The sequence below is a fragment of the Delphinapterus leucas genome, chromosome 8, assembly GCF_059928025.1.
Source record: "Delphinapterus leucas isolate spDelLeu-1000000601 "Yukka" chromosome 8, BTC_Dleu_Yukka2, whole genome shotgun sequence".
In the NCBI taxonomy this organism is placed as follows: Eukaryota; Metazoa; Chordata; class Mammalia; order Artiodactyla; family Monodontidae; genus Delphinapterus; species Delphinapterus leucas.
In genome coordinates, this window is record NC_143136.1 from 7899425 (window position 1) to 7924032 (window position 24608).

Genomic DNA, 24608 nt, shown 5'->3' on the forward strand with positions numbered 1-24608 from the left:
CATGATCGGGTGAGTCACCGACATGGGTGTTTGCGTGTAATCGACAAAGTCCTGGGCTTGGCGTCAGTCACCGTCCTGACTTTGTGCAGCAGTCAGAAGGGTTTATCTAGAAAGTTTGGAGGTTTTTCTCTTATCATCCTCACCCTCCTTTAAAGGATACAATCTTCACTTTTATGCCAAGTCTTAAGCCAGAGAAGCCTACTATCTGTTTAAAAGCCACTCCTGGGCGGCTTCTGATGCCCACACCTCCTTTCCAGATGGTTCCTGGAGGGCACCATGCCTGCGCAGGCTCCTAGGACTGACTCCATACCAAATCTACTCAGGTGTGTGTCTCTTTAATGGAATTGTTTTCTAAAAGAAACTTCTGGAGCTAGGAAATAAGTGGAGAACCTAAATGTAAATCTTAAAGCTATAAAACTGCCAGAAGAAAACATAGGAAAAAATCTTCGTGACCTTGTGTTAGTCAAAAATTTCCTAGATGTGACACCCAAAGCACAATCCGTAAAAAAAATTCAATAAATTAGACTTTACCAAAATGTAAAACTTTTGCTCTTCAAAAGAGTATAAAAAAATAAGCCAGAGAGGACGAAAAGACAAGCCAAAGACAGGGAGAAAATATTTGCAAATCACAAATCTGATAGAGGATTTATATCTAAAATATAAAAAGAAATCTCAAAACTCAGTAATAAGAAACCAAAAACCCAATTAAGAAATGGGCAAAAGATATGAAGAGACACATCACCAAAAAAGATATGCAGACAGAAAATATGCACATGAAAAAGACGCTCAACATCATTAGTCATTAGGGAAATGCAAATTAAAACCACAATGAAACACCACTACACACCTATTAGCATGGCTAAAACATACAAACAAACAAAAAACCCTGATAATACCAAGTGCTGATAAGCAGGTAAAGAAACTGGAACTATCGTACATTGCTGGTGAGTGGTAGAGCCACTCTGGAAAACAGTTTGGTAATTTTCTATGAAGTTAAATAGACACTTGTCATAGGACCCAACCTTTCCTAGGTATTTACCCAAGTGAAATGAAAACAACCATCACACAAAACCCTGTAGGCAGGGCTTCCCTGGTGGCGCAGTGGTTAAGAATCCGCCTGCCAATGCAGGGGACACAGGATCAAGCCCTGGTCTGGGAAGATCCCATATGCCGCAGAGCAACTAAGCCCGTTCGCCACAACTACTGAGCCTGTGTTCCAGAGCCTGCGAGCCACAACTACTGAGCCCGCATGCCACAACTACAGAAGCCCGCGTACCTAGAGCCTGTGCTCCTCAACAAGAGGGGCCATCGCAATGTGAAGCCCGTGTACCGCAATGAAGAGTAGCCCTTGCTCTCTGCAACTAGAGAAGAAAGCCTGCATGCAACAACGAGGACCCAATGCAGCCAAAAATAAAATTAATTAAATAAATTAAAAAAAAATAAGATGGGGGAATTCCCTAAAAAAACCCAAAGAAACAAAAAAAACCCCTGTAGGCAAATGTTATGGCAGCATTATTCATAATCGCCCCAAACTGGAAACAGCCCAAATATCCTTCAACTGACAAATGGGCAAATGAACTGTGGAACATCTATACCATGTATACACTTATACTCTGCAATAAAAAGGAATGAACACTGATACACACAAAACACAGGGGTGAACCTCAAGTGCATGATGCTAAGTCAAAGAAGCTAGACTCAAAAGCTACCAGCTGTCTGATTCCACTTACCTGACATTCTGGAAAAGGTAAAACTACAGGGACAGAAAACAGGAGTGGTTGCCAGGGGCTGAGGGTAGGGGAGAGGGGTTGACTACAAAGGGGTGTGCAGGAATTTTCTGGGGTGATGGAACTGTTCTATGTTTTGAGTGTGGTATGTGTAGCTTGCAGAACCGTATGCTAAAAGGAGTGAAGTTTACTGTATGTAAATTATACCTTAGTTGGGAAAAAAAGTAATTCTGGCTAAAAATGTGGCTGGTGGGTCTAGGGCTTAAGGTGTCAGGAGACTCTAGTGACCGCAGAAGGAAGTTTCTCCCTTTCTCAGAAATGGCAAAGAAACGACTCAAGAGTTGATCGAACCCACAAGCAGTAAAACAAATGCAAGCCGACACAATAATAAAACACCATTTCCAACCTACCATATTAACAAAGATTAAATGGAACCCCCAGACTCTCAATTTGGTGAGAGGCAGTGACAATGCACTATTGTTCCCTGCTGGGGAGAGCCTAAATTAGTCTAACCTTTCTGGAAAATTATCCTGCAGCTGTGTCAAAAGCTCTAAAAAATGTACATGCTTTAGGACACCTAGAAAAATGTTATTACTAGGTGATGGGTAACTGACGGCTATTTTGGGCTTACTTGTTACTTTAAAATTTTCATAACACAAACTTGTATTACTTTTTTTATTTTAAGATTTTTTGATGTGGACCATTTTTTTTTTAATTTATTTATTTTATTTATTTTTGGCTGTGTTGGGTCTTTGTTGCTGCGCTCAGGCTTTCTCTGGTTGCGACGAGCGAGGGGTACTCTTTGTTGTGGTGCACAGGCTTCTCATTGAGGTGGCTTCTCTTGTTGCGGAGCACGGGCTCTAGGCGCACGGGCTTCAGTAGTTGTGGCACACGGGCTTCAGCAGTTGTGGCTCGCGGGCTGTAGAGCGCAGGCTCGGTAGATGTGGCGCACGGGTTTAGTTGCTCTGCGGCACATGGGATCTTCCCGGACCAGGGCTCGAACCCATGTCCCCTGCATTGGCAGGCAGATTCTTAACCACTGCACCACCAGGGAAGCCCTGATGTGGACCATTTTTTAAAAAGTCTTTATTGAGTTTGTTACAATGTTGCTCCTGTTTTATGTTTTGGTTTTTTGGCCCCGAGGCATGTGGGATCTTAGCTCCCCGACCAGGGATCGAACCCGTACCCCCTGCATTGGAAGGCAAAGTCTTAACCACTGGACCACCTGGGAAGTCCCAAATGTGTATTACTTTTATAATACAACAATACAAGTTAATAAAAAAGAGAAAGTATCGCAGAAAAATAGTTATTCCCTTTAATGCGGTCATTCTAAGAATGTATTCCTGAGGAAACAGTCCAAAACAATTTTGATTAAGAATGCATAAGAATATTAATTGCAGTGTTATTTATAATAACAAAAACTGAAAGCCACCTAACGGTAGCCACATTAGGAAGGGTTATGTAAACTGTGGTATGTCTGTTCAAAGGGAATGCTTTGTGTCTCTTATTTGAGTGACGTGGAGTGTGATGCGCGACTCTACTTCCTTCCCTTCCTTGCTCACAAAGGTTGCCTGCTCTCCCTGTGACTCCGGCACCAACTGCTGAGTGCTTCAAGACACTCCCAGTCTCGTCTCTTACCGCGGTGCTCCCTCCACACACCCAACCAGACCAGACCGCCCCTCACCCGCCGCTGCCAAGCAGTAGGGGCCCAGCCTTCCTCGCCCCAAGGCCTCCACTTCACATCCTTCCCCTCCACCCAGACCCACCGGACGGATCCCAAATGAGGTGAGGTCTTTCCAGGCCATCGCTGCTGGTGGCCTGTACTGTAGCCCTTCCTGGGTTCTTCCCTGTTAGAGGTGGCTCTTTTGTGAGGACAGAAACAGGGGCTTTCTCGGCATCTGGGCACACGGTTAACATCCAGTTGGTGTTACGTGTCAGGGACTGTTTTAAGTGTTTTATGGGTACAATTCATTTAACCTAACATCCCCATGGCATAGTTACTATTATCATCTCCCTTTTACCGACTGTTACCTCTGAAACATGTTACCTCATTTTACTCATGATTATCTTAGGAAACTGAGGCACAGAAAAGTTAAAGCAAAAGAGTCAGGATCGGAGCCCAGGCGGCCTGTCCCAGGCCCATGCTCACAAGCTCTACACTCTCTTGTCACTGACTTGAAGCTGGTGGCCACAGGAGAGCTGAGTCTGGGCCTGGGGCAGAGTCTGGAGCAGAAGCATGTACCCCAAACGAGTTCCGAGCTAGGCCTCTGGGTAAACAGGACAGATCTCCACAGGGACCAAGAAGGAGTCCTCGGCAACAAGGAGTCAGGAATCCAGGCCTGGAAGCCAGACAGCCAGGCGGGCGGAGGGCAGGGAGAAGCTCAGGCAGAGCTCTGCTCCCCTCTGAGCTCAGAAGTGTGCTCCTGCAGGCCAGCCGGGAGGCAAGCAAGACTGCAAGCTTGGCTGGACAGAAGCTTGCAGGAAAAGCTAAGTCCCAGGACTTGGCTGGGGTGGAGGACAGGAGAATGAAGGGAGAGCTCCTTGTAATTCCCAGAGCAAAACTCGTAGCAAATCAGGTTGGCATTCTCAGAGCTCAGAAACAGTTCCCCGTGCAAATGTACTTCAAAGTCAGTAGACTGTTATTCATTAGCAAACTTTCTTATTTAGGGGACTGCCAATTTAATGCTGACAAGCAGATAAGAAACCTGCTGGGATCCCCTCCCTGGGTGTTGTCCTTCAGGTCTGCACTCATTTCCTCCCACTCTGGCACATTTCTTTTACCTCCCCTCGCCCCGGGGTGGGGGGGCGTGGTGTGTTCAAAATTCAAGGGCAATTAAATACTTTCTAATTTGCTTTCAGTATCTGTAGTGTTTTCTTACAGCAAATTGTTAATTGCTATTTTGTACAGGAGAAGACTTTTAAAAACAGAATGACCTTGTTTCTCATTGACTTTTAACGTGGCCCCTTCAAATCATAGCTAGTGTCCCCAGGTAAAATACCAAAGCAGCCACTTCCACACTCAGCCCAAACTCAACGTTTCCTGTGCACCCGCTTGCTCTCTTTGTGTCTGTATTCTGTCCATGAGACATTAAGCTACTCTGAGGGCTGGGACCATGTTCTAATCTCTTTGTCCCAATATCTAGCACAGTACTCTGTGCCTAGTAGATATTTTTTTTAAATGTGAGAAATTAAAAACATCAGTCAAAAGGGATGTTCTAAAGTTATAAAATACTTTTAAAGCTCTTAAATTCTCTTTAGTTAAAAATGTCTGTCACGTGCCATTTAAAATGGGAATGAAAGAAGTACAAAACAAACAACTGTGTTATAATAATACCATTCTTTAAAAAGGTGGGAATTTCCTGAGTAATAACAAACAGGGCCACATCTTCAAGATCTATGGGCACAGTGTCCTTGAGCACCCATTGACTGTGGAGACATTCTGAGTGCTAGGAGCAGCTTGTAGCATGCCGCTTCTGTGCCAACACCGCAGATTTATGAGTGAGAAAGAGGTTGCAGCGAAGTATCTGCCTTCTACACAGCTGATACTCAAGAACACAGGCAGGGAGGGAGGGAAGGGAGTAAAGAGACAGAACCACAGAATGATGCGAATGAAAACCCAGGCAGTACTGCATCAGGCACCGATAGGAGATGCGTGGAGAAGGAGGCAGCCTGTTGGAAGCGGCTTCTGGAAGAAGTGGGGGGCCTGCTGGGGGGAGCGAAGTGGAGGCCCAGGCCATGAGAAGGCAGGGAAGGACGAGTGAGTACAGGAGACGGGTGGGTGGGAAATGGGGAACACCAAATACCAGCCGCACCACCGAGGGCCTCCAAAGCCAGGGGGCATTTGGATCCAATGGAACAATCCAGCAGCTCGCAAACGCTGGTCTGAGATCAACAAAATGAGAAAAAAGTTTTCCACAAAGCTCAACCAACAACGTGAGACTGCCCTGAATGGTGAAGTTAAGTCTTCCTTTGTTTTGGTGCTAAAATGTTTTCATTTATAAAATCGTGGAGGAAGTAGATGGTAACTGGCTTTTAAAGAAAATGCTCTTGGGCTTCCCTGGTGGCGCAGTGGTTGAGAGTCCACCTGCCGATGCAGGGGACACGGGTTCGTGCCCCGGTCCGGGAAGATCCCAAATGCCGCGGAGCGGCTGGGCCCATGAGCCATGGCCGCTGAGCCTGCGTCTCCGGAGCCTGTGCTCCGCAACGGGAGACGCCACAACAGTGAGAGGCCTGCGTACCGCAAAAAAAAAAAAAAAAAGAAAATGCTCTTGTTTGGCAAAATAAAACCTTGCAATCCTATATCCCATCCCAGAATATTAATGGAAATCTCACTATCCATGAAATCTACTTAAGGAGACTGCAGGTTCTTGAGTGACAGGTGAAAGCAGCATTTGGGGGAACTCAGTCCGGCAGCGGAGTTCAGGACAGACAGCTGTCAGAACAGCGGCAGAGCCCCCGGCTTGCAGGACCAGGCAAATCGGAATCAACTGGGCCTGCCCCAAGAGGCAGTCATGGTTGAAATCTGAGCATCAGCTGCAAGGGTCCCCTGCCCGGTGCAGGTTTTACTAACGTCAAAGGATTCCATGTCTCTTCCGTAGCTGTTTGGCTCACATTCAAGTGACGTGGGGTGTGACATGGGGGCAGGCCGAGGACGTGCAGAGTGTCCTGCGAATAGAAAGGGGAGAGTCCAGGAGCTTCCTAATCATGAGAACAATTACCCAAAAGGCAGGGCCCTGGAGGAGCCAAGCCTGTCCCGTCTGTCAAAGCCACTTTACCTGAAAGGACGCACCACAGAGAGGACGGAGGCACTGGCCACTGCCCCGCTCGACCCCCAGAAGTTCCTTATATACCATCTTGTCAGGGTGAGAGCCCTTTGTCTCACTTCACTGCCCCCTGGAAATGCTAGGGACTTAAGTTTGAATCATCTGGGCACAATCTCAACTCCAGCTGTGATGCGAGTTCTTTTCTCAGACAGCCCAGCAGCAACTAATACAGAAACTCTGTCTTGTGGAAATCATTTCCATTAAAAGCAAAAGCAGGCTCTGATCAGAATTCACAGAGGGAGAATTAGGCTGGGGATCCCACCATGGTATACAGATCATTTCCATCTCACCATGGGGGAAGGGTGGATGGTCGCTGATGTTAGCTCACCCCAGAAGGACTCTTTGCAAAAGGCAGGTGGGGGGGCTTGGTGCCTTGCCCACCTTGCCACGCCGGCAAATCAGGTCTCCAACAAGCCTGAGCATCTCCCTTTCCAGGGGGGCACACTGGGGGTCTCTTTGCCTTCCCCCAGAGAGCCTCTTTTGCAGGGCTCCCTGAGGGGCACAGCTTGGTCTGAGGATACAGAGGTGAACACAGAAGTGCTCAGGAAGCCTCAGAAGCACTGCCAGCCCCCTGGGGTGCTAAAGCTTCCCGGCTCCTCACACCTGTCCAGGCAGCTCCACCTTGAGAAAGCCCTCATTACACCCTGTCCTACACCCTGTATGCCCTGGCAAGTAATCAAACACCCAACCCTTTCATTCAAAAGAGGAGGAAACCTCTCTGATTCATAATAAGCATTTAATTCTCTTACATAAGCACACCTCTCTTCTAGAGCTACAGTCCTTCTCCCAGATCACAACTGCCCCATCGTCTTTTTAAAAAGACCAATATGTACAGAGATGCTTAGAGACCTTGAAACACCCTTAACAACAAGCACTGGGCAGGGGCTGGAGATATAAAGGTGAACAGATGCTGTCCTTACCCTTAGGGAACTTACAGCTTTAGAGAAGGAGACAGGGAAGCAAATGGAAAATGACCAGGCAACATGAAAACGTGATCAAGACAGGTGACACGTATAAACAAAGTGCTCTGGGAACCCTAAGCGGGAGGCGGGATGGATGCGCTGGCCAGTGCAAGCTTCTCTGCAGCAGGATTCATTTTCAGTCTTCAGCTTCCTGGAAACTAAGAAAGGTTTACAGGGGTGGGGGTAGAGCTTTTCCGTTCTATAAGAAATGAGCCTGGATAACAGGCAAGCAGAAAGAACCGGAAGGCAAGTGAAAAGCTTCTAGGGGTGGAGTGGGAGCCATGCTTACTCGCTAAAGTTATATAAAAAGCAGTCTTCAGAGCTCTGCTGAGGATATATTCTGGCCATTCTGACCAAGGGCATCAGCTACTGGTCCTCACTGACAGCCACTGCACTGGAGGGCACCTAGTAGCGAAGGCCACGCTAGGACTCGGTGCCCAGTATCCCCGGCCCCCAGTCGGGTAGAGGGCACGTTCCCCTCTCTGCCTCTGGCTACTTTCTGCCCCCTCTAATCACCCCACAATCAGAGTTTCTTTTTACAGCATTAACTTCTGGGCTGTTCCAAATGCTCGAACTGGCTCAAGCTGCCTTCTCTAATCCAAACTTTATCAGTAATAGATGGAATCTTTTGATCTCAGTCTGACTTGTGTGTCTATTTCTCAGTGGTTCAGAACTCAGAAGGGACAGGAGTGCGATGGAACACGACCCTTAAATCTCAACAGGGTGGGCAATCGGTGACCCTCAGCTCTTCACCAATCATGTCCTTCACTTTGTTTACCGTGTGATTCAGGGCTTCCCTTCCCAAGCAGCCTTCTTTCACTAATCCCATCTACCTAAGAACCATCAGGTTGGGTATTCCTTTAGCCCTGTGTCAACTCACTATGCCCTTGCTTTTATCTTACTGAAGTTTCTTGTAAGTACACAGAGTTCTTCACAAATTCACTAAGCAAGTTTAGGGTGGAAAGTCTGTCTTCCACTGCCTAAGGCTCCTTCATAGAACTATGAGTAGTAGTACTTGTAACACGATAGGAACTCAAGAAATACCTGTCCAGTGAGAGCCGGAAATCGTGTCTGAGTCTGTATTTTTAACAACTTCCAGAATAATACTACCTGTATTCCTTCCAATTTTTGAAAATTATGAGTAATTGACTATGTGACATGCCTAAAGGAAGAGTGAGCACATGAAAAGTTTAGGGTTATAATAACAAGCTGCTCAGCAAAGTTACTCCGACACTTAATGATACAGGTTAGTTTTTATGCGTATGCTAACAAGCCACAAACAGTTACCAACTCACATAAGTGGGTGTAATTAGCGCTACTTATATACAACTAGGTCAAGTTTTCAAGTCTGTCTCTTGTCCACGCCTTGGGATGCATAAATGTGGATTGTTTGCTCTGATTCCATATGAAATTAGTGTGATTACTAAACCAATCTCTCCTTCAAGGGCAAGATTTCAATACCCTCTGACTGGGAAGTCCTGTGCCCCACGTTCCCTGAAAGCTGGAGGCGGTGGCGGTTCCCTCCTCAGCTGCTCCACTGCGCCCCAGAGCCATCCTAGATAGCCTGGGGGCTGAAGGGCTCAAAAGAGCACAGACTCTTGGCTGAGGATATATGTATAAATGAGATGAACAGATGAAGATGAAAATCTTGCTCATAATAATGAAACTGGTAACTGGGAAAAAGGGGAAAATTCTGACAGGGTGATAATTACTCTTTAAGCCTCCCTGATTCTAGAACTATCTCCACGGCTGACGTGATGCGCTGCCTGTCAACATTTAACCAGAAGCTCTGAACTTCTAGTAAAAGCCTTCCTGTACTGTTTACCATTACCTTAAAGAGAAGTGTAGCAATTCTTATGGTGGCAGAGATGACACAGAGCAGCTCTGTCCTCTTTAGTCTTAATTCAATTGGATTTCCTTTTAATTATTCGTGTCAGGCCAACCCAAACAATGTGTGACAGCTACACACAGGACGTGAGAGCAACAAAAAAGGTTAGTGAGGTTACAAATGTTCTCCAAGGATCTGAGACTGCAACGATAGTTCTCAGCACCATTTCAAATAGGATGGGATTCTTATTGAGTCTAAGGAGTAGAAAGAAGGACTTTGTTTGCGGCAGGAGACCACTCTCCAGTCTCGACTTTACTGAGTTTAGGAAGAAGCTCTGAACCGCCTCTCTTACCATTTTATAGTCTAGGACCCTTATGAGTATTTTTTTTAATAATGGCTAATGCAAATAGAAAGAGTCTATGCTGTAACACACTGAACAATAGGAAAGATGAAATCCAAGACCACAGTCACTGGGACATTTCAGGAGACCTAGTCTGACTCAGAGACAGAGAGTGAGAGAGAGAGACCAACCCCCCACCCCACCCCCTCCATGTAGCCAGAGAACTCCTGACAGGTATTTCCATCATAGGTGCCCTTATTCACAGGCTACTGGAAAGAGGATAAACTGCTGTGATCTTTCTGGAAGGGAATGTGGCAATGTTTCAAAATTCTTAAATATGTCTATATTTCTGACCCCATCAGCACAGTTCCAGGGCTGTCCTAAAGAAATAACCAGAGATCACAACAAAGATTTATGAACATAGATTGCCACGGCACTATTTACAGTATCAAAAAATCAGAAACTAAAAATCCACAATTGGGGCAAGGTTAAATGTTTAAGAGCACATTCGTATGATGGAATATTACATAGGCATTATAAGGTTTTAGAAGAATTTTGAATGACATGGGGAAAAACTTATGTAATATTAAAATGCAGAATATAAAAACTACATGTATGCTACGCTAACCACTCCTCCCTCCTACCTGAAGTGGGAAATTCATAAGAAATCATAATATACCCAAATATTAACAAGAATATACTTTTGCTTTCATAATCTGATTTAAAGCTTCCTTTCTAAGGAAAAAGTGGGGACCAAAGGGGCCTAACTAAGAACAGAGTGGAGGAACTAAGAACAGAGCAGGAGGAAGTGTTTCTCGCCCTCCTGTGCGTCTGGTGCCACGTGCCTCCCCACTACAGCCCATTTCTCTGCAGCTTAAGGACCACTTTGAGGCTGCTGGCTCCCAAATGGCTACCTCTAGGTGAGCCCTCCTAACTGACCTCCAGACCTCTATGCCCACATGCTTATTCCACATCTCGACCTGTTCTGTCTCCAGCTGGCCCCTCAAACGCAACAGACCCTCAGCGGAAGTCATCTGCTTTCTTCTCAGCTCTCCTATCCTAAGGTATTTCCTGGTCAGTCCGTGGTACTGCATCAATGCACATGCCTGAACCTGAAGCCCGACCCCCTGATTCAAATCTCCTCCCTCACCGCCCGCCCCCTCCCTTCCACATCTAATCAGGACAGTCAATTTGTCAAGGCTTGCCGATACTCCTTCCTCGCTCGGATCTGTGATTTTCTCTCTCCCCAGGGGCTCGATCTCAGGTTGGGCCCTTGTCATTTCTCTCTTGGAATATAAGCTTCCTTTACTTTCTTCTTTCAGTCTACTCTCCATACTACAGCCAGTAAGCTCTTTCTAGAACACAGTTCTGATCACGTCCCTTCTGTATCTGAAATCGTCCCGCGGCTCCCCGAGCCCGCTCCTGCAGACTTCACGGCCTGGTCCCTGCTCCCTCCTCAAGCCGCTCTCTCCGCAGGCCACATCACACGACCTGGAGCAATGCGATGCTGCCCAAAGGCGCCACCCCTCGCCCCTGCCACGCCTGCGCCAGGAGTTTGCATGAAATGCCCCACCCCGTGCATTCGGAGCCTGGCTAGCCCCTCAAGTCTTTTAAAGGCCTTGGTGTACACACCGCCCCTGCTGGGAAGTCTTCCCTGATCCCGAGACTGGGCCCATCCTCTCCAATGCAGTCTCACCACACTCTGGGACAGCTCTGTCACAGCACTTAACGTTTTCTGTGTGGTCTGCTGGCTCCTTCACTACACTATAAACTTAAGGACGGGGACTGTTCATTTCCAGCACCTACCACATACTTGCTTTCTGTACCCAATAAATGCTTTCTGAAGACATGCTGCTGAAGGGAGGACTCTATGACTAAGAAAATAGAGACCAAGTCTACAAACATATCCAACCGCCTGATCAGTAGCTTACTCTTGTGCTCAAGTGATGACATAAATAATAAGATCAAGGAAGAGCCAGATAGGATGACTATGCCCATCCTTCTTACCTTGCACCAACTATCACACTGTACAAAAATTAAAACAGCAGAGAGCTGGAATGCTCATTTCTTAAAAATAACTGCATTGTAGATAAGGAACAGAAACATACTTAACTATATTTTTAAATGCACGATCCAACAAAACACGTAGCTACATACAGCAGCAGGGGTCGGGGGTGTGGGGGGAGAAACGCCATACGGCTTTCTGTGAGTCAAGTTCTGCAATGGCTGTCTTCCCACCTTCCGCATCCTACCAGACGGCGGAGCCAGTGTCTCTGCAGGTGGGCTCAGGAAAGCGGGGTGGATGGGATGAGATCTGACTGTGAAGAGGCTGCTGAGCTTGCAGAGGTGGGAAATTAAGAACCACTGCTCTTTTTGCTTCAGGCTAATTAAAGCTACCTGACTGTAAATAGGGTAAGGGAACTGGTGCTAAACGGATTCATTCCTTTCCTTCTAGCCTCCAACTGGACCTGCTAAGCATGATACTAATCAAAGGAATAATTTACTTAATTGCGTGAAACTATCCCGAGAGGTAACTCAGCGCAAGTGTTCTCTATTACCAGCCCAACTCCCCAGTGCAGTGGTGAAGGGCTGCTAAAAGCTGACTGGGTAAGAGAGCTGGATTTCATTTAAGCAGGGGTCAGCATACTATGGACCACAGGTCAAATGTGGCCTACCACCTACTTTCCGTATGGCTCACAAGCTAGGAACAGTTTTTATATTTTTAAATGATTCACAAATAATCAGAGGAAGAATACTGTTTTGTGACATGAAAATTATATGAAATTCAAATTTCAGCGTCCATAAAGTTGTACTGGACACAGCCACACTCATTTGTTTGTCCCTGGCTGCTTTCACACTACAACAGCAGGGCTGAGTAGTTGAGACAGAGACCAGATAGCCTACAAAGCCTAAAATATTTGCTAGCTGGCCCTTTGCAGAAAGTCTGCCGAGCCCTTACTTAAAAGGCTGGGCTAGGCCAAGGTCATCCATAATAGCATTCCACAGCAGCTTGGGTCCCAAGGTATCTAAAAATTGTTTCCACCAATAAGTTTACCTTTACGATCAAGTCCACTCAAAGAAACTGCCTGAAGTTTGGGCTTCAGAACTGTGCCAGGTGGGAATCATATAAGATGAAGCTGAGAATTTAGTAAAGGCTCCTTTAGTTCGATGGAAACACCAGATTTTCTTCACTATAACTTTCTCTAAATTCAGAAAGTCAACGGCTCAGCAGGAGTCATTCACATCCCCTGACCACCTGCCGGGGACCCCAGAAGTGGCACAGTTTCCCGCAGTCATGCTTGTTTCTCCAGAAGCCCTCACACAGAGTGGCCTCTAAGCGCTATCACCTGACTGAGCAAGGTCGGGCTGGAGAGAAAGCGCCAGAAAGCTGTAGGTGTAGTTTCCTGAAAACAGTCAATATTCCCTAAGAAGTTTTTGTTTGGGGGCTCTATTTAGCACCCCACTATCCTCCCTTGCTATCCTTTCTGAAGGCAACGGCCCAGGCACAGAACTCCAAAAGGAGGCGAGGCCTTGTCATCCTATCATGTCAGAGTCAGACAGGGTCATCTCCACCCCTAGGTGGGAGCAGGCTACCAGGTGTGCACAAACAGAAGTGCCAGGGAGCTTGCGCACCCCCCCCACCACCACCAGAGCAGGGGGTGGAGGCCTCTCACGGTTCCCCTTCCCCAAAGCTCAAGAACTGCATATCATTATAAGCCATTATGATTACTTTTACTACAAACACAGAAAAGTCTGGGACTCCCTTTATGGGAGTCTCCTTTTAAGAAACAGGAGTGATGTGTTATAAATCAATAAAATAACACAAGCACCTGCGTTCAATTCTAGATTTAACATGGCAGCAGGAAACAAGGGATATTATTCAACTCATCCAGCCAAAAAGCACATAGAACGCACTCGGCACCTGCACTGACTTTCGGGGCAGCGAAACAAAGGCGCATCATTTCACTGAGCTAGGACCTCTTAGAACTAGGTTTGCCCTCTAGGTAAAAAAGATGCTTGGAGTAGTCAAACCAACCTCGAAGGCAGTGCTTCGCAGTCTGTTTCACACCACAGTACATACAGGACTTGCTAATATTTGAGCATACACTGGGTAAGCACACAGGACTGCAGGCAGGTGGTCCCAGGGGACTGGAGCCAGCTCAGGTGGCCCTGCGGCCTGAGGGTGCACCGTCTCAGACATGGGCCAGGCAGCTCTGGCCTAAGCTGTTGCCTGCAATCACCCAGTGACCGAGTTGCTCTGCGTTTCTGCGGTTACTGTGACCTCCAAACCAGTCTGTCCTCGACCTGACAACTAGGCCCCACACTGGTGTCCCCCACCTCACTCGTTCTGGAGATCATCACAGTAAACTGATTTCTTGGAAAGGCAAAACTGGCTTAGCAGGTTTATTCTGCGTTCAAGGGCGTACAGCGCGACACAGATGTTGTCCCCTCTCACGGAGGCCTCTCATAGACCCTCTCTAACTGAGGCTGGTGTAGGAGGACATATTTTTTTTTAGGACTGCCACCAAAAATGAGGACACAGTGAACTGGGGCAAACAAAGCATCAGAGAGCAACTCCAAACAGCAGGCTATGCCAAAAGCACTGAGGAGAGAAGTGGGTTTTCGTGAGGGCAAATGCAGGCAGTAGGCACAGGAGAACAAACGCAGGGACTGCTGAATGGGGCCGTTTAGCTGATTTATAAAGGATCTTGCCAGTGTCCCTCGCTACGGGAGGTTGATGTGCTCCTTCTTCTAAAGCTGTGGTCCACACACTTGTTTTCTGGGGAACCAAGGAATCAGCTCCAAGGATGCAATTCCATTATTTTCAAACCTTAATTAACTGGAACCTAATTAGGACTTGAAGGGTTTTTTTTCTCACTTTGAAGGAAAACTTTTCTCTCTCAAGTCAGCATGGTGTAAATGGAGGAAAAGCGAACAAAGAGCAGGCTATCTGGGTTTCTTGCATATAAGCAACTCATCTAACCTTTGGGGACTTCAGCTTCTAATCTATAAATTGAGAGGGCTGATGAAATACAGGTATCTAAAGTTATTTTCATTGGGATTGACATATATACACTAATATATACTATAAAATAGATAACTAATAAGGACCTACTGTAGAGCACAGGGAACTCTACTCAATACTCTGTAATGGCCTCTATAGGAAAAGAATCTAAGAGTGGATATATGCATATGTATAACTGATTCACTTTGCTGTACAGCAGAAAGAAAACACTGTAAATCAACTACACTCCAATAAAAATTAATTAAAAAGTTATTTTCAGCAATAAAATTCTGACTCTAAGACATGCCAACAGATCAGTATCAACTTGAAACTGTGATCATTCTTCTACCCTGACTGACTACCACACCCCTCCTAATGCGAGTTGAGATTGCTGATGGTCTTTTACAGTGTTAGCGTATTTAACATATTTAATTCAATCCAATTTTATAACAATCTGATAGGGAAAGGTTTCTAAAATGGTATAACAGAAGCCTCTCATTTGATGTGCCTGAAGCAGTGGTGGGTTAGTTTTTCCAGAAGCTGGCTAAAGAGGGGAATCATACAGAAGAGATACATACATAACTAAACATTTGTTTTACTTAATTTATATAAATCTACATTCATTCACTTTCAGAAAAAATGTAAAGCTTTTTGAAAAGGTATGCTAATTGGATTTCTACATACTTTTTTCTGATAAACTACTCGTAATTCATCATGTATAATTTATAGTTTTTGTTTCATTAAAAGAGAGTGAGAGCTTAGGCATCTGTAAAGCAATCTCAGTACAGAATTCCTCCTGAATTTTTTTTTTTTTTTTTTGCGATACGCGGGCCTCTCACTGTTGTGGCCTCTCCAGTTGCGGAGCACAGGCTCCGGAGACGCAGGCTCAGCGGCCATGGCTCACGGGCCCAGCCGCTCCGCGGCATGCGGGATCTTCCCAGGCCGGGGCACGAACCCGTGTCCCCTGCATCGGCAGGCGGACTCTCAACCACTGTACCACCAGGGAAGCCCCCTCCTGAATTTTATGATCTTTTCCCCCACTCTTCTATAGTTGTCACACCCAAACAGCAGAACTTTTGGAGATTCTTCTTCATCGAGTGTTTCCAAACAATTTAACTTAGTTTTCACAGAAACACCAGCTTTTAAAAATGTTCTTACTTGATCAGTTTACCTAATATTCAGTTAAACTGCATAATTATAACAACATGTACAACTGGTGTAGCAGGATGGGAATAAAGAGGGCTGACCCTTGATACACACAACTCCTGGTGGAAGGGAGCACAGCCAGCGCGTGCAGCGCACCGTGGCACTGCTCACTGTGTCGGGCAGAAGGTGCGGCGAGCACTGGCTGAGAGGACCGTGGGGCAGCCAGGTGAGGAGTCCAGGGACGCAGGTGCAGAGGCCTGTGTAGTGCCTGGGAAGAAGGGCAGGGCCGGAGAAACTAATTTTGGTGTTATCAGCATCTAACTGGTAATTAAAATCCTAAGAACACAGGAATTCATTCAGGGAGACAGTGTGGATAGAGAAAAAGAGGATGGGGTAGACTCCAGGGAATGCCAACTGTAAAGAGGTGAGCAGAGGAAGAGGCTCCAGCAAAGGAACCAGCAGGACATGACTAGAGATGTATGAAGAGAAGCAGAGAACCAGTCTGCTTCTCTGCTTCTCTCCTGGGCCAAAGGCAGGACAGAAGTCCAGGAAGCAAACACTGAGAAGCGTCCTTGGATTTACAACCAGGCAGCCGCTGGTAAGTGAGAATGAGCTTCACGCCCCCAAAGAATGATCTCACTAAAGGAAGGAGAGGAGATCCTCCATCCTCTTCCATGCCCGTGACGCCTCTTCCGCTGGCTCTGCCATCTCCTTCAGCAGCCACTCTGCCTACTGTCTCCCAAGTGGCATTCTCGAGCAGGCAGGTCTGCTCCGGCTACCTGAGCCCAGGCAAGGGAAGGAGGGGCATGAGGGTTCCAGAAGATGCCTTGACTCCCCCAAGCACAGGCAGAACAGATGATCCATTTGTCCCAAGAGCTGCTAACTTATTCGTAGGCCCAGAGCAGCAACTGTTCGCCATGCCTTCTGAGAAGCATTTGTGTAAGTTTATCACAAAAAGTAGGACGCAACGAAATCTTCAATTAGAAAGTTTTAAAACAAGGCTGTTAAACTACTGATAAGCTACTCATAATTCATCATAATTTCTGATAAACTACTCTACTTTGAGATCTCTCCAAGCTGAAAGGCTCAGAGAAAGAAGTCTCTGCGAGGCTGCGCTCTGCCGATGGTCTGACGAACGGCTCCCTCAGCCAATCCTGTGGCCCAACTCATTTTCCGAACTCCCAGAGACTTCCCACAGCGTACAGAGACCAGGGGAGGAGAGCGAGTTCTCTGGGGCTCGGGTAAGAAATATAAATGAGAAGAAAAAGGCTGCACAATATGGAACAAAGGCTCTACTCTGTAACGTACTGGCAAGTAATGAGGAAGGAACTGCTGGATCTTAAGAATTACCAACTCTCAGACGTGGAAGTCGACCAGGTTTTAGTGGCAGCTGTCTGAGTCCCAGAGGGCCGTCAGCATGCCTGTGATACTCAAGAGCAATCGATACTATTCCGGGCCACTGCTTTCTTCAACAGCCAACGTTCTACAGTCTCCTCAGTTCTCTGCTTTTTCAGATATTAATCCAGATATTTGTAAACATATAAATCTTTTTGGAAGACAAGGGATAAGAAGAAACACTTTTGTTTTAAAGCCTAACTATGAGATATTGATCAACTGCTTTCTACACGTCCATGATTCCTGTTCCCAACTCCCGTAAGAGGGATGTGAGATGGAAACTGGGTGAGGATCAAGTACTCGATCCAGCCTCACCTGGAAGACCAGATGGCAGTTCTGGTCACGGAGCCACCCAGACAGACACCACCCTTTCGCCTTGGCTCATGTCATCAGGCCCTGGGTGCCTGTGGAGTTGGCAGGGCAGGTGGGGGGGGTGGTTCCTGCCTGCCTCAGAGGACACTATTTCAGCGCAGTGATTGAGGAAAGGAGGAGGGGGGAGCCCAGGACTGCCACGCGAAACCTCACACACACTGGGTTCTGGCCAAAGTCAAACCTGCTGGTTGTTGACAAAAAAGCAGCGACTGACCTGATCCAAACGAAGTGCGCCGTCCACAAACCGCTGTTGGCGTAACTCCTTTGCGATACCGTGGAGGTTCAAAACAGCCCGGTGCACTTCCTCACTGGTGTGCTCCGGGGAGACGGTGGGCAGCTCCTCCTCGGGGATCTTCCTAGTGGGGCCTTCAATCATGCTCTGTGCATGTTCATAGCTCAGTTTGGTGCAGGAGCGGATGACAGTCTGGCCAAACCATTCACTGAGGATCTGCAAAGATGGACAGGTTATGAGGGAGAATGTTTTTCGGCTTTTTTTTTCTTTCACGCAACCATTCATTCGTACAGATTCTACAGATCCACTGAGCGCCGGCTTTGTGCTCAGAGCGCCACTTGGTTCTGGCAGGGTACAAAGATCAGTCATATGGGGAGCTACTGCCCTTAGGGAGCTCAGGGCATGGACTTTGCAGGCGGTGGAAGTCGACGAGCGGCCTCTAAGCACACGAGAGGCACGGGCGAGGCCGAGCAGGAGGCTTGAGGCGAAGGGCCTGCTGGAGGCTTTCTCATGAGTTGGGAGAGTGGCCATCAATGCTAAACTGGAAGGGAGAAGAAGGGATGGACGCCGAAGATGTGACAGGTGGGGAATCTTACTGGACCTGATGGGGGCTGAAAGAGAAGGTGCGGTCACGGACAGAAACAGAGAACACAGGTGCAAAGCAGGACGGAGGTAGAGAGAAAACCAATTCCAGTTTGCTCTATCTGGACCATTTATGTAGAGACAAAGGTCCAGAACAGGGTTTCTCAGCCCTGGCACTACTGGGCTAATTCTCTCTTGTGCTCTGTAAAACGCTCAGTGGCATCCTTGGACTCTACCCACTAAATGCCGGTAGCACCTCCCCCAAACCCCGAGATGAAAACCAAAAATGTCTTCAGATATTGCTAAATGTTCCCTGGGGGAAACGCAGCCCAGCTTGAGAGCCTTTCAGCAGTGGTGCTTGCTGAGTGGTGGGATTAAAGATGTTTAATCCTTTCAATGTGTCTGTATTGTCTATAATGAACATTTATTACTTTTAAAACAAAAATAAAACATTCAAATATTTTGGGGACTCCTGGGTCTGAGGTGCAGGGAGGAGATCCAGAGGGCGATCTGCAGCAGGCACTCGGGGCCTGGGGCAATGACTGGGCTGAAGGTGGGAGCTGGCATCATCGACCAGAGGGTCCAAGAAGGGAAGAAGGGAAGTAGGAGAGTCGAGGCTGCATTCTCTACGCCCTCCTCCATTTTGGGGAGCCAAAAGAGAAACTGGAGAATGGAAACAAACAAAAACCAAGGGAGTTCAAAGAGCCAGGAGAAAGATTGGGAGTGTCCAATATTAGGAGAAACAGGAGAAAGGGCCTCAGAGAAGGGGGACTCAAAAGCTACAGCAGACACTCCCGGCACTTCTGACGAGAGAGGCACCGCTTACACACTTTCCGTACAGCAACTACTTAACTCACACAGCAACCCTAGGAGGTAAGTATTTTATTATCCTCATTCTGCAAATGAGGAAAGCAAGGCAGAGACACATTAAATAAGCTGCCCAAGGTCATACCACTAGAGAACGGCAAAGCCAGGAACTGAACGCAGGCAGGCCCGCCCCAGAGTCTGAGCCCTCAACCACTAGTGTATGTCAAATGCCACTTGGATGTCAATGAAGACGGAAACAAAGAAAAGGTCTTTGCATTTAGCATTTAGTTACTGGTGGTCTTTAGGAAGGCTATTTTAGGGGGAAAAGTATGGCGAGGGGTGGCGGACAGGGTCGAATTGCAAAGATCTCAGGCATGTGCTGGGAATGGATTACAGGGATGCTGCCACAGTGCTTCTCGTCCTCAGGGCAACCAGAACCCTGCCTTTCCTCAGCCTGGCACACACATGCCACGTGTCACTCAAACAGCAACATCTTCTGCGTGTGTTATGATGGGAAAAAGTTTGGGAAGCTCTGGGTTAAGGATGGGTGAGGGACTTCCCTGGTGGCACGGTGGTTGGGAATCTGCTGCCAATGCAGGGGACACGGGTTCGAGCCCTGGTCTGGGAAGATCCCACATGCCGCGGAGCAACTAAGCTCGTGCGCCATGACTACTGAGCCTGCGCTCTAGAGCCCGCGAGCCACAGCTACTGAAGCCCGTGTGCCTAAAGCCCATGCTCCGCAGCAAGAGAAGCCACTGCGGTGAGAAGCCTGCGCACTGCAACGAAGAGTATCCCCCGCTCGCCGCAACTAGAGAAAGCCCACTCGCAGCAATGGAAACCCAACGCAGCCAATAAATAAATAAATAAATGAACGTTTTTTGTTTTTGTTTTTTTAAAAAAAGGATAGGTGAATGTCCAGCAGTAGAGGCAATGCAATGAGTGTGGGTGACTGCTTCCAGAAGGACGGTACGACAGGGATGTTGTTGAGCAGGCAGGACAGAGGCCTGTGCCGTGTTTGCAGGCAGGGGAAGAAGCCAGTACAAAAAGAAGATGCGAGAGAGCAAAGGGAGTAGTGCCAAGTAGTGCCAAGGCGATCCATCCAGGAGAGAGGAAAAGTGGCCTGGAGAGGGCAGGAAGAAAAGGGGAGGGGACGGAGGAGGAGATCTCGAGGGGAAGAAGAGAGAAGGTGAGAGCACTCACAGTGGATGGCCCCGATCTCTGGAAAAGTGTAGGACAAAGAGTGAAGGGGGCTGGGTGGGGTTCAAGGGCATGAAGACAGCGGAGAAGGTCAGAGATAAATGCTGTGGGAAATGTGATTCATGAGCAGGGAAAAGCTAGATGTGCTTAGGGGCACAGGGCGCTTGGGAGAAGGCATGGAACTCCAATCGGCCGCAGAAACTTTCTCCCTGGGCTTGCAAACACCCTTTTCATCAAGTAAACCACTGTGGCCACAACTTCAGAGACAAGACTTCCCGAAAAAGACCATCTGAAGGGTCCATAGGTGTTTCCAGTGGGGAACGGGAGAGCCCAGCCCACAGCTGTCCACACCACAAACCTCTAGGGGACACAGCTCCTACCCTGGATGGCTAGAGAGACGCCTCTGATACCCTCTCCTTCCACTGAAGGAAGAATCAGTACTCTTGAAATGGCAGCCATGAAGCACAGGAAGAGAATGGTAGCGACCACTGACATTTTTCTTTAGTTCAGTGCAAAGAGCCTTATTATGAAGAGTCTTGAATCTGTAATATCAGACTTTCTTTCTTTAAAAAAAACCCCTCAAACTATACTTTCTGGATTATTCCAAGAGCTACTCCTATCTCAAAATACAAGCAATTCAAATACTGTGCTCATGACTCTTCTGCTGTGGCAAGCGGGTCCTGAATTTGGCTCTCAGGAGGTGTCTGTGTGTGCTGAATGCGAGAGAAACGGTAGAGGCAATTCTAGGGACTGCCCAACAGTCCTGTGGGGAAGTAGTGCCTGCAGCCCTCCAGAAGAGCCCCTTTCAAGGTCAGCCACGCTTGTCCTCCCATCACACCCACATTTCCTGAAAACTCCCCACTAATGGAGCTGCTCCAACCTCCGCTAGGATGACAGGGCCACGACCTATTCATTCTTGTGGTCACAAAGTCCTCCCCCTGGAGATTCAGCTTGTTTGCTTTTCTCCATTTCATTCCAATCCCAGTCAGTCAATCCTCCTCCTTCTGTGTCCACATCTTTAGCTTGGGAAAATGTTCCTTTCTGTTCGATTCCACTCCTTTTTCACACACTCCCTCAGGCATCTGGCTCATAGGATATCTGGCCTCTTGGGGTCTGTGTCCTCTTTTCCTAGAAGACACAGGTAAGCCCTGCACACTCACACAGGGTAACCACCGCACACAGGCAGGGAGACTTGGACCACCGTGACTGGGCATCCATTTTCATGCAAACTGCTGGGTCAAGAACTGCTTTAAAAAGCTAGTGAAAGCTCCAGGCCCTCTCCCCTGAAGTATTTACAAACAAAGTTTTACAGTAAGTTCCAGGAGGTTCCTAGACACCCTGCCACCCTGAAGTCCACGAATCCGGCTCTAAACAGCTTTGTTGCTCCCTCTAAACCCTCACTTATAGGGCTGAGCCCTGACCAGGGGCCACTTTTCATCCTGAGGGGTTCTTAAAATGTATTAACTGTAACTTGACAAAATCAGAAGTCTCGCACTCCTCATCAAAACTTGCTAGCAGTGGGCTTCCCTGGTGGCGCAGTGGTTGAGAGTCCACCTGCCGATGCAGGGGACACGGGTTCGTGCCCCGGTCCGGGAAGATCCCGCATGCCGCGGAGCGGCTGGGCCCGTGAGCCATGGCCGCTGAGCCTGCGCGTCCGGAGCCTGTGCTCCGCAACGGGAGAGGCCACAGCAGTGAGAGGCCTGCGTACCACACACAAACCCCCCCCCGCCCCCCCCACCCAAAACTTGCTAGCATACAAAATGGCTGCACTATCTCAGCCAGTCTGAGCTACTCTTTTTTTTCCTAACAGGCACCTCTGCTTCTTCAGCTTGTTTCCTTATCAGTCAACGACAGCACCCACGAACACCAGCAAATCTGAGACTCCACGCTGATGAGAAGCTCCCCACAGCTCTTTCACCTTACTTGAGCCTCCCCTCCCTTAATGCCTGCATTCCACAAAATCTGTACCTTCTTTTTTTTTTTTAAAATTAATTTATTTTTGGCAGTGTTGGGTCTTTGTTGCTGCGCGCGGACTTTCTCTAGTCGAGGTGAGCGGGGTCCACTCTTTGTTGCAGTGCGCAGGCCTCCCATTGTGATGGCCTCTCTTGCTGCGGAGCATGGGCTCTAGGGCGCAAAGGCTTCAGTAGTTGTGGCATGCGGGCTCAGTAGTTGTGGCTCACGGGCTCTAGAGCGCAGGCTCAGTAGTTGTGGCGCACGGGCCCAGTTGCTCCGCGGCATGTGGGATCCTCCCAGACTAGGACTCAAACCCGTGTCCCCTGCATTGGCAGGCAGACTCCCAACCACTGCGCCACTAGGGAAGCCCTGTACCTTCTTTGGGAACATACAAAGGGCTGAAGTGGAAGCTCTGAAGCACCAACAAGAACTTCCTGGCCCAGTGGCAGTCGGGCAGCAGAACGTATCCTGCTTCAAAACAATCCAGTGATTCTGGGAATCATACCTGACACACGGACTAAAAAAATTCTTAGGCCAAGAAACCACACTGTGGGGAGGCAGCAAGGATGCCCATCGCAGCCTTACCCAGAGAAGGGCAACAGGAAAGCTGAGACCCAAACGGGGCCAGGCGGGGGGGGGGGGTGTTGGTTTCCGGGGGCAGCATGCCTTACAGTACAGGAGGAAGGCCTCTCTGGATGGAACACCTCATTAATTTCCAATTTGGAAACTAGATTCACATCAACGCCCCGTTCGTAACCAGGGCCAGTGGCAGAAGACAAAAGGACAAAGAGTTTTTCATGGAAAAAGTAAAAAAGCCATGAGGAGCTTCATAAACAGAACCCTTCAAAGAAGAATCATGTCCTTCCTCTTCCCTTCATTTAATCACAGGATTTGGGTCACTCCCTTTCTGCAGGCGGCAAGTTTCCTGCGTATACTCTAGGACGACGTCAGATTAAATATGTTGCCAATACCGACGGAAGGCATCTGGCTGGAAAAAAACCTGGTTAGAAACGAGCAAATACTGTCTACCTCAAGACCTACTTCCCGGTAGCAGGTAGGACAGGAAGTGGCTCAACACTGCAAAGCACCTGGCCCTGCTCGGTGGCAGAACTCTCATACCTACGACCCTTTAAAATCTCTCCAACACACCTGGGAGGAGTGCATTATTCAGCCCATTTTATGCTGAGAGAAAAGGTTGGGGATTTGTGAAAAGTCATACAAACTCCTAAGTGACGGCCAGGATCAGCTCAGACTCAAAATCTAGTGTTATTTTTATTATATTTCAGCCGAAGGTCACGAAATAGATAGTGAAGTAAACAAAATAATATCAACTTTCTATATTTTATAGATACAAAGTTGTGAGAAAACCATATCCTTTGAAAACAGTTAATTTCCATTCAAATGTATTTAAAAATTTATCTTCTAAAAAATATGTCAGTGTCTCATTAAGATATATTTGGTTCGAAAAACTGCTAATCAGGTTAATTTGTAATTTTAAGTAATTAGATGCAAAACCACTTCTGTAACATCTCTGGGCTTCTGTACGTAAAATATTTGGTTCAAAAAAACATATGAGGAAAATGAACTTATTTACAAAACAGAAACAGACTCACAGACATAGAAAGCAAACTTGTGGTTACCAAAGGGGAAAGTGGGGAGGGATAAATTAGAAGTTTGGGGGCTTCCCTGGTGGCGCAGTGGTTGAGAGTCCGCCTGCCGATGCAGGGGACACGGGTTCGTGCCCCGGTCTGGGAAGATCCCACATGCCGCGGAGCGGCTGGGCCCGTGAGCCATGGCCGCTGAGCCTGCGCGTCCGGAGCCTGTGCTCCGCAACGGGAGAGGCCACAACAGTGAGAGGCCCGCGTACCGCAAAAAAAAAAAAAAAAAAATTAGCAGTTTGGGATTAGCTGATACACACTACTATACATAAAACAGATAAATAACAAGTCCTAGTATATAGCACAGGGAACTATCTTCAATATCTTATAATAACCTGTGATGAAAAAGAATATATATATATTGTTTTTCAGCTATATATATATACACATATACATATATACAGCTGAACCACTTTGCTGTACACCAGAAACTAACACAACATTGTAAATCAACTATAATTCAATAAAAACACACACATAAACAAACAAATGGAAAACGTAATAGGAAGAAAGAAACATTTTCCTGTCTGGAACAAAACCAGGCTGTTGAGTTGGCCAGGGTCGGGGTGCACGGATTTCTG

General features: G+C 47.4%; 1 protein-coding gene and 1 long non-coding RNA gene across 7 annotated transcripts in view; one reads left to right on the forward strand and one right to left on the reverse strand.

Annotated features, from left to right (window-relative positions):
- The window catches only part of DIS3L2 (DIS3 like 3'-5' exoribonuclease 2), a 388363-nt gene that overhangs the window by 71452 nt on the left and 292303 nt on the right, over window positions 1–24608 (reverse strand). For all 6 annotated transcript variants that reach the window (XM_089916221.1, XM_089916220.1, XM_089916218.1 and 3 more), the window contains one exon: window positions 17813–18046. In XM_089916221.1, coding sequence (XP_089772347.1) covers window positions 17813–18046 — 234 coding nt within the window. The remainder of the gene's footprint in view (window positions 1–17812; window positions 18047–24608) is intronic.
- LOC149748501 (uncharacterized) lies at window positions 41–23001 on the forward strand. The gene is made up of 3 exons (XR_016394008.1): window positions 41–1747; window positions 3294–3512; window positions 22227–23001. It is a non-coding gene; the product is annotated as an uncharacterized LOC149748501 (long non-coding RNA).